The sequence below is a fragment of the Nothoprocta perdicaria genome, unplaced genomic scaffold, assembly GCF_003342845.1.
Source record: "Nothoprocta perdicaria isolate Ctin4 unplaced genomic scaffold, notPer1 scaffold_94, whole genome shotgun sequence".
Lineage (NCBI taxonomy): Eukaryota > Metazoa > Chordata > Aves > Tinamiformes > Tinamidae > Nothoprocta > Nothoprocta perdicaria.
Window position 1 is genome coordinate 1,501,627 of NW_020456243.1, and position 10,005 is coordinate 1,511,631.

The 10,005-nt window shown below is 38.4% G+C and overlaps 1 protein-coding gene across 1 annotated transcript in view; it reads right to left on the bottom strand.

The window, feature by feature from the left end:
* The window catches only part of CEP295 (centrosomal protein 295), a 36,226-nt gene that overhangs the window by 17,639 nt on the left and 8,582 nt on the right, over window positions 1–10,005 (bottom strand). Inside the window, exons 7-15 of the mRNA XM_026052937.1 lie at window positions 8,648–8,831; window positions 7,547–7,711; window positions 6,519–6,743; window positions 5,212–5,318; window positions 4,088–4,294; window positions 3,323–3,420; window positions 2,114–3,200; window positions 1,067–1,169; window positions 726–878 (exon numbers count right to left, since the gene is read on the bottom strand). Of these exons, the coding sequence (XP_025908722.1) occupies window positions 726–878; window positions 1,067–1,169; window positions 2,114–3,200; window positions 3,323–3,420; window positions 4,088–4,294; window positions 5,212–5,318; window positions 6,519–6,743; window positions 7,547–7,711; window positions 8,648–8,831 (2,329 nt within the window). The remainder of the gene's footprint in view (window positions 1–725; window positions 879–1,066; window positions 1,170–2,113; window positions 3,201–3,322; window positions 3,421–4,087; window positions 4,295–5,211; window positions 5,319–6,518; window positions 6,744–7,546; window positions 7,712–8,647; window positions 8,832–10,005) is intronic.

Below are 10,005 nucleotides of genomic sequence, written 5' to 3' on the forward strand. Positions count from 1 at the left end.
CACTAGAACTTCCCAATATATGCATGGAGTGGGGAGGAATAAATGTGTATATTTAAAAAGTGTTATGTTGTTATCCATCTTAGACTTAATGTTCCACAGAGAAACACACAGCACTGTATGCACAAATACTTAGAATATGCCAGTAGCTACGTAAAGTTACACTTTTAAAGTATTTCTTCAGCCCCCTGATACTAATTCCTTAATTATAAGGTTTCACATTTACTTTCTAGGTGTGCTCCAAACATTTAAATACCCATCTATCAACTCTTAATGTTTTCTTTCTTTTCTTTCAATTGATAGGCAAATTTGCAGGTATCCGATTAAACCCTCAAATTAAACAGGGCATGAATAAGTGCATTCCCTTTTAAAATCAGTTCCAGAATACATGATCTTTACTCTTACAGAAATACTTAAGACAGGCTCTGCTCATTTTATCCAAGAGGAGAAAAAAGTTAAACACTGCCAAAATGGCAAATTCCATTTTCAGTGAATGTTTTGACTGTTTCTCAGTGATTTTTTTTCTAGATATATATACTCGACAGGATAAGATTCTTGCAACTACAGCTCACATTTTGCTGAAATAYATATAGATCAAAAAAAGCTACAGTAAAGGCAACAGTATCAAATATTTCATGATCTATCACCTTATAGACTCTGAAGATTAGATTTTGTTGTTGTACTCCAATCTGTATTTCTCAAAACAAAAAATCTAATATATATTTTACCTGCAAAAGAAATGCTGCAGCTCCTTGGTGTGTCTGCTTCTGGTATAACACTAAGTTCATGCTGCTCCAAATTAAGACCTAGCTTGACTTTTGCCAGAGGTGGTTTGGAAGATTTCCATTTCTGTCCTTTACATCCAAGCTTCTCAGGCTCCTCTGTAAAATAAAAGTTTTGTGAATTCAGATTTCCCCAGCAGACTGCAATAATGTATCTACTGAAACAATTTGAGGAGATGGAAAAACACTTAACTAAAAAAAGCTATCACAATGAAAGAAGTTACACAGCTTTACCAGTGTGCCCAGCTGGACTGAGGTAAAAATCATTTAATTTTCATGAAACTCACTTGTTTCACAGTTCTCTAGCTGGTGGTTTTCTGAGGTTTGCAAGAAGTCAGTCAGACCGTTGGGCTTTGCCCATGTCACTTCATTTGTGTTGAACTGTCTCACCTTAAAAGAAAGCAACTGCATATAAAAATTCCACATAACACTCATTTCTTAAACCAGCAATCCTTTCGGGGGGCATTCCCTGGAGTGCTGAAAATTTTGAGTACTTTAAGAGGCAAGTTCAGGTACTGGACAGACTTGCTCACCTTACAAAAGCATTTGGGCAGATAAGTATTTAGTTCCATGGACCCAGCTGACTAATACCTCTTAGTTATGTATTGAAGGCCATTGCAGGATTACATCAGAATAAGAGGTGTTTTTAACAGGAACATTTCTTGAAAAGTACGCTTTGTTTTCCATTACTGACAACAGATATTTTTAGCTGTCTGAAGACCGCAAAAGCAGAAAACATTTTGTTTAAGATTGTTTCAGTTAAAAATAGAGGGGAAAAAGGAGCTTCTTCAGAATAAGCCTTCAACTCAGAAAAAAAAAATTCCCCTGGTCCCTAAAATAAGCACATACAAGAAATAGCTAAGATTAAATATCAAAATAAATAAAGCTATAAATGGAACGTACCTTCCAAATCAATTTTCTAGTTTGCACATCTAAAAAGATGGAACATTTTAATGGTCTGTTCAAAATGCTTAGTACATCATTTGCGATATTGAAGACTTAATAGAAGAGCTGCTCTACCTATAAGCTGCACTTTTAGAGCTGAAGAAAACTGCAAATATCTGCTTATATGGTATTACAGAAAAATGCAACTATTGCTATAAACATTATGTTCGTTCTGACATCAAACATAGAGAAGTTCCTATAGTATTTCTGTTAAACTGAACAAAGCAGCTCTCTGGGGTCTCACAACAGAGAACTACTGATTACACATCAGAACCCCCAATTCAAATTTTTATTTTGGCAAGCCACCCAAGTATCGACACTCCATGGAATCATTCACAAGTTGGTAGAGTTTGATCACCCACTAGCATTTGCATTTATAAATCACATACTTGCTTGTTCAGGAATTCTTTCAAAGCCTCTTGCTGTCTCTGCATTTGTTCCTTCAGCATATCCTGCTTCTTTATAAGTAGCTGTTCTTGCATTTTTTGTCTAGAAAGAAGAGCTTCTCTTTGTGCATCTAGCTGCTCTTGAAGTTCTTTCAAATACTTTTGCTGAGCTTGGATGCTCTCTGAGGAAGCCAAAACCCTGTCCCTTAAATTCAATATACTAGAATAACTTAACAAAGATGCATCTCCACTTTTTGATATCAAGAACTCCTGGGCTTTAAGTTGCTCATGAGATGAAGCCAGAGGCTGAAAGAGAGAGGGGGGTTGTTCAAAGCTTGCTTTAATGCTGCTGCCTGCAGGTGCCCAGTGGCTCTCCTGAGAATCACTTGAGGCTGCCTGGGCCACCCCAGGTGTCTCTGTTGCTGACAAAAGGGGCACTGTAAGTGGAGGCTCTTCTACAGCTTCTGCCTCTGTTTGATGGYTAGATGTCTTGACTGATGACAACTCCTTATCCTGCTCAAATATTCCTGAAGGTTCAGAGGAATTTTCTGCAGGCAAAACAAATCTAACGTGTTGTGTACGGGTTTTTGGTTGCGTTCCTACAGCAGGGTCATCTTGTAAAGCCATGGCCAGCCCTGGAGGGGTCTGAACCCGCGCCAAATCTCTGCCTTGAATACTAGAGGTGTCCGAGATTTCCACTTGTTCCTGTGAAGAAGAGCTAGATGGCAAGTGAAACACTCCTTGATCCCATTGTGATGTTTCCAAAAACCGCACGCGCCTACCAGGACAAACATTGTGCCTTTGCTCTTCATATTTCGGGGACGATGGTTTTTCAAGGACCTGCGGCGTTTCCGAATTCCCAGGAAGCGACTGGCCACACTCTTGGGTATGAACTTGTTCAGACAACTGGTGTTGTGCTGGATGCACTTCTTGTTTCTGCAGAATGGGTTCTGAGGTCAYCTTTAAACTAACTGACTTGGCTTCTGCACAACTCAGAGGTGTGACTGGCATCATTGGGTATCTTTGCTTCAGTTTATTCTGATACTCCTGCAGACACTTTCTAGCTTCTTCAACAGTCTGTTTGTGCAGCCTAAGCAGAACAATCAACACACATTAAATATTGCAAAGACAAAGAGCAGTTTTGGTAATTAAACCATTTCAAAATTATTTTGAAAACGTCAAATTTGRCTTTCATTTTACACTGAAATGTACCTGTTTTGCTGTAGAAGACGCTGTTGATAACTACGAATCATCTGTAAATGACTGGCTTGTCTGGGGCTTGCAGTTTTTATCGCAGCAGTAATTTCAGTCTAATTAAAAATTTTAAAAAAGCATAAATATACAAATATTTCAGAGAAAACTATTAGAGCAACATTAACCCTTAGCAACACGTTACTCCTCCCCTAAACCTACAGAAGGGACTCTGCACCAGTCTTTGAAACCTGTGGGATTTGAGCCCAAGGCTAAATGGAGCTAAAGCACTGAATGTGTCCAGTAGCAAACTAGAGAAACAATGATCCAACACAAAGAGCCTAATAGACTCATCTTTATGCTTTACAGGGAGCACAAGTTGGACCCAGGATTTAAAACAAAGATTACCGAATGCCTCCTCTTAAAATAGTTCATGTTCAACATACAGACAAAGACAAAAGTAGCCTTTTTTTTTTTTTTAATAATACTCTCATACTCCTTGATCAAGGAAAAAAGTACATGCAAAGTCATCAGATTTTACCAACATGTACTTTATAAATAAGCTGTCTTTAAGACTCCACAGAGATAACCTAATATCTAAAGTCCTGCGATATCACATGAAAAATAGCCCTACTCCAGGCAAAAGGAAGCTATTGTGTATAGCAGCTTTTGACTTACGGTCCGAGAATCAAAAATGAAGTCTTTAGCCTTAGACTCTCTCTGGATTTTTACTAATGAATAACTAAAAGGAAGAAAACACTTAAGACTCTTCAGAAGATACTTCACCTCATCYTCCCCGTCTTTCTGCTGGTCTGGGAGAGGACTGTTGTTTTGTACCAGCTGACCTTCCTCCCCTTTTGCTTTTTCTTTAACCTCCTCCAAAATCTGGGGGATCTGGATCTTCAGCAAATCAGCCTCCAGACGCGCTCTCTTTTCTTCAATTTGTTTAAGCAAGGCCAGCTGCTCCTGTTTCTGGTGCTCTATTTGCTCACTCTGTTGAACAGAAAGCTGGGTGAATCTCCAGAAGTGAATGATAAAGAAAAGTTTGTCACAAATACAGTAAGATTTCTATTGAAGAAGGCATTTCCCCAAAACTAAGAGTTTTTTAAAAAAATAATTCCAAAGCTTACAAGAACAACTCATTTGGCTGGCTAGGTATTCCTAATTGTCCATGAATATATGATATTGTATTCCATGYTCTCTATTGCATACTTGTCTGCTATCAAACTAATAGAATGGATAAAACCATTGGGGACTGGAGATTTTTAATGAATCTCCAGAGAGTGTAAAAAAGTCACCCTCTCTTGACTTCTGAATTCAGAAGCATCCCGGCATTTTATAGAGCTTATCCTCAGAATCTCACAGCATTTAATTCAAGTCTTGGAGCATTTATGAAATAACTAATATATAAGCAAACAATTTAAGAGCACTCCATAAATCTCCTAAGCATTTTTTAATTTTCTAAGTTTCTCATTAGTTACAAATCACTTTTGTATCCAGGCATAGCAAAAGTACTCTCCTTTTGGAAGAAAGTGAAAAAGAAATCAAATTGCTGGCAAAGAGGAAATGAACAATTGCCCTAAAGTATTCTGAGAGACAATGAGTGATCACTTATGAAAKAAAAACTCAGGTTGTATGAGTGTAAAATCTCTCATATGGAGTGTACGATTTTTTTGCTCTGCATTGTTCCAAGGACCAGCTCTTGCTGAGTCTGCTAAGTCACTTCAAAAAGTTTACAAAACACAAATGTTTTAAGCATAGAAAATATTGTAAAAATTTATGTAAAAGCTACAAACATTTTAAAAGGAACTACAGCTGTTTTATTACCTGGAGCATTTTATCAGTCTCCTGTAAAATGCTCATATCATAACTAAGACATGGAAAAAAAAGATAATTATATTTACTCTTACCCATTTTTTCCTTTCCTCTTCCATTCTATTTTTAGCTGCTTGTTCTTGAGGATTAATTAGATCTGAACTTTCAGCTACACCTGCATCTTTGAAAATTTCCATGGAGTCTAAAACCACAGAAGTTAATTAAGCATAAATGCAGTCAGAAAGGACAATACTGGTAACACTGAAATTTGAAAGCACAGGACTATTGGGAACATGAACACTTTAGCTGGGGAACAACTTCCATTACTGAATTCAGAAAACACTAGACTAACTGCTAATAAAACACTAACTAACTGTTAATTTCTAGAATATTTCCAATTGCTACAGAGAAGGCAGCAGTGGTTACTTTTCAAAGAGGCAGGTCTTGAACCTTTCTCACATATTTCTTTACATCATTTTAACCCCTGTAAACAAAAAAAAAAAAGCATCAGCAGCTTTTAAAGAGACTTCCATCTACATCCTACTCTATCTCTGTAAGTTAGAGAATCAGATTTTTGGATTATTTAAATCCTTGGCTAGCCCTTTATCATGTGCTTTGGATATGCAAGATGACTCATTCCAAAAGGAATCTGCTCAGATCTGAATAATCTGTCCAGTAGGTTACTAGCCAGATCATTCTGAGGAATGATCTTACTAATGATCTTGTTAATGATCTAAGGAAACAACTTTACCTTTTGGAAAAAAAGAGGGCCTCAAGGGTTAAACATCTGTTTATTGCAGGAAAGGCAGATATTCATCCCTTACTGCCTACTTTACTGCACACCTTCCCTAAGGGCCAAGGGGAGCCAAATGCCTTTTTTCACCTATGTTACACCACAACACCTGCAAATGAGGCGGGTGTGTCCATGTGCACATGACTGAAGGAATCGCTGGGTCTGGCTAAAAAAAATTAAAGGATTTCAGACACTTTTGTCTTGAGCACTTCTAGCTGTAAAGCTCTGAAGAATCTGGCTTCTTCAGGTGATCTGGTATAGAGTCTTAATGTCAAATTTTCCACTGGAAACTCTACTCTTGAAGGTAAACGTCTATTAACGCATGGCCAGACCATATACGATAAAAATCTGMACAAGATTTTCAAGATGGAACGGTATTTTAGAGCTCTTTTTTTGGAGAAGAGGTTTATTGGCAAGACAGACAAAAAAAGCAAAAACCTCTTAAATTCACTGTTTAAACAAAACAAGATACAGGGGTAGAGAGAGGGCAACTTAGTTGCTTTCTGGCAACACAGTAAAACATTAAAAAACTCATTAATAAACTTTGCTAGGCTCCATAAGTCTTTTTGTTAAAACAAACAAACAAACAAAAAAAAAAACACCCCATACCTTTATTTGCAGATACTGAAGTTTTATTTTGTTCATGGTTAAGTTCTACATCACATAATTGTCTCTCTTCACTAGCAATTGTGCCTGATTCAATAGTCTCAGTTTCGTTTTKACATTCTCTCTCACTTTTTGAGGTCCATTCCTCTTTTTGGCTTCTGATTTTGTTCAGCAACTTCCTTAAGGCAAGTTTTGACTGAGGTTGGTGATTTTTTCCTTCTTCATTACCTATGAGAAATACACACTTTTTAAAAGCTGTAGGTAACCGTTCATCCTCATACTATATAATCTCTCTCAAAAAAATCCACGCACTCATTAATTCCTTTAGCTATTTACACAGCTGAACAAACCATCCAGACAAATTACTAAGTTCTCAAAGTTTATCAAGTTATTTTTCTCACCTGGAAGAGATGAGCAGTAAATTGATCAAGAACATGCTAAAAGGAGAGCTAAACTAAACAGTGTTTTACAGTTAAGCTAAACTTAGCCTCTATTGTTGAAGAGAGAGGTAGCACTTCGGCCCCTCTGCTTCAGCAAGAGCAACACGAGCCATCACATAGGCCAAAAAAATGGATATAGCACCAAACAGATGTGCTGAAAATGCTCCAAGGAGCAAAGCTCCAAGGAGCAGTTTACACTGCTACCCTGTGCATGCCACAAGCAAACAGTGCACACACATGCATGATTGCTGCTTATTCACAAAGTGAAAAAAACCTCAGTCACCAACCCGAACATAAAGGGCAGACAGTAAGTAAACCTTCATACAAGCTCAAGCTTCAGCTTTGAAATATTTCAAAAGAAAAAAAAAATAAGCTTCTATCCTAGCTTTATTCCCCCATAATTTACATTAACTACATAAGGAACCAATATAACTACAAAAAAGTTGAGTTTTACAGAAATTAAGTTATTCTAAGCATAATAAAGACATATTAAAAAGTCACATTTGAATTTTTAATTCATACTTGTTAAACATTTCATCCTGATAAACTGCATAAACTATTTGATACAAGTTTAAAGTTTAAAAGCTTTACTTTCTGTTTCATCAGGAACTTCCTCTGTCGTCTCTCGCAATTCTTGTCCAGTGTCACAAGCAGCTTCGTGCTCCAAAGTGACATCAAGTTCATTGTCTTGAGATCTTTCCGAAGGGGATGGTAGCGGCTGTGGCTCAAAGTGCAAAATCAAGTCTCCTTGCATCCCTAATTAAGGGAAAACAATATAAAATGATCATTTGAAACAAACAACACTGTAAGACTACATTTATACAAACTCTTAAGTCTGAACATCTACAGTTGTTTTGGAAAAGATTTAATCCTTTTTTTTTTTTCTTCCTCTTTCCCCAAATTACAAGACTTGCAAAGTTCAGACGGTTTGGTTCTTTAGCCATCTCTTGGATCCAGGATTCTAGCTGTTTTCCACTATGATATACCAAATTCTTCCAAATAAAAGATTCTGTGGTAAAAGCCTCCCTCCACCTGCACAAAGGGGTACAAGGGATCAACGATGACAGGCAGGAGGACCCTAATAACCCAGTCAGGTAAACAGACTACCCTGACTCAGCTGCTCCCAGAACCCTAACTGCAGTCAGCTCCATCGTGTAGGTTTTACACTCATCAATTCATCTTTAGATTCATCCTTAGAGCCACTGTCCCAGGTGAGGAACAGAAACCTCCCCTGACACAGGCTGAAGTGCCAACTGCTGCAGGGACCACAAATCCCAGGTTTGCCGCATGCAAACCTAGGTGCCAGTGAGCAGGGATCCAGGCCCAGCTACTGGGTGGTCTGCGTGACTAAGGACAGTTATTGGGGGAATCCATTTTACGTATYTGCAGGTGACAGTGCATATGTGGGCATGGAAGACCAGGGGGCTAGCTGCTGGAAGAGACTGAGTATTTAAGGTCAGTTACTGGAGATGCCCTCCTGTGTTTGCAGGGGGGCTGTGCTTTCTGTGTTGGTCCATGCAGCCAGCCACGTGCATGTGTCCTTGYAATCCATATGCATCTTTCTACGTGTGCCTACTGGGAACACACTCAACTTTGCTCCTGGCTGGACGCAGGCTGGACCCGTGCAACAGGGAACTGCAACAGTCTCACCTTACTTAGGATACTGCGTTCAGCAGCCCCTAAATAACTTACTCCTGTCTTCACTGTACATGTCTTCAAAGGCAAACTCCAGTTCCCTCTGCCAGTCTTCTTTTATTTCCAGTCGTTTGTACGCAGGTACAAACAGCTGAGGTGGCATCTGTGCTACAAGGTGCCTCCTGTGCAGCCGGTCCATACTCTGCATTTGTTCCAGTTCCTTCAGCAGCCTCTCCCTATCCTTCAAAGAAAAGGTGGTCTCTTAAAAATGTAGCATTCCCATTCCGACAGCAGCACATCAAACTGATAAAATGTTTCCTTTGGTTACCTTGAAGTTTAATTCTTTATGGTTAAAGTTAATTTCATTCTGATAAAAGGCGCAACTTAAACACATTTAATTAGCRCCTGAATTAGTCAATGCTGCCTGAAAGATGCAGTGTTAAACACAGAATCAGCAGCAGTTAAGTTACCTTTGTTAGTGTGCACTTTAATTAATTTATTTATTTATTTTTAATTAAAGAAAGGGGCTAATGCTCTTCAGGGACTCATTTCTCAAAGAAATTTCTTTGAGAAATAGGAAAGTGCTGCCATTTCTAGCTTCCTGAACATATTTGTAAACACAACACAGTAGAAAAAAAATCAGATAGTTCCTCTGGGTACACTCTATGCTCCACAGTAAATCTAATATTTTCACAATTTTGAACCAACAGAACCTACATGTGTGAAGAAAGAAATTAAAAATGTTTTGCAAAGTAAGTTACATTCTTAGAAAAAACATGGACCCATTTTTTTCCTCTAAAGCGCAGAGAACTAATAAAATAAATATTGACAARCAGAGCTCACCACCCATTAATAAAYTTGATCCTACATATAGCCAGTTGGATAACATTAGGGTCATAAACTAACAAAAGTTAAAGGACCTTCTTCTAAWTGGTCTTAATCTTTGTGCTTTCCTTCTCCCTGAGCAAGGAGATTACCTGCTGCCTTCTCACAGAAGTGAGGAAGTGAATAAAACTTCYAACTGAATCCAGAAAACTCAGATCAAAGAATGGTTGAGGTTGGAAGGGACCTCTAGATATCATCTATTCCAAGCCTCCCTACTCAAGCAGGGACAAGATGCTTTCAAAAACCCAAGGGAATACTCACAAGGAAACTGAGATGATTATATTTATATATAGGTTTKGCCACTGTGTTAAAGTAGTAAATGAAAGAACAGGATAATGCATTATTGAACAGCTGCCTTCACTTTGTAAATCTGCTGAAATACAGGGTTGATGTTAAGAACAGGTAACAAGCACAACTGCTAAGACACCCAGTCTGGGTCCATCCCAGCAAACTCAGTTCTGGAAGCAGAGCTACATTCACACCAGCTCAGACCAGTGCCGATGCAACCACCTTTGCTCCTCAGACCAGTG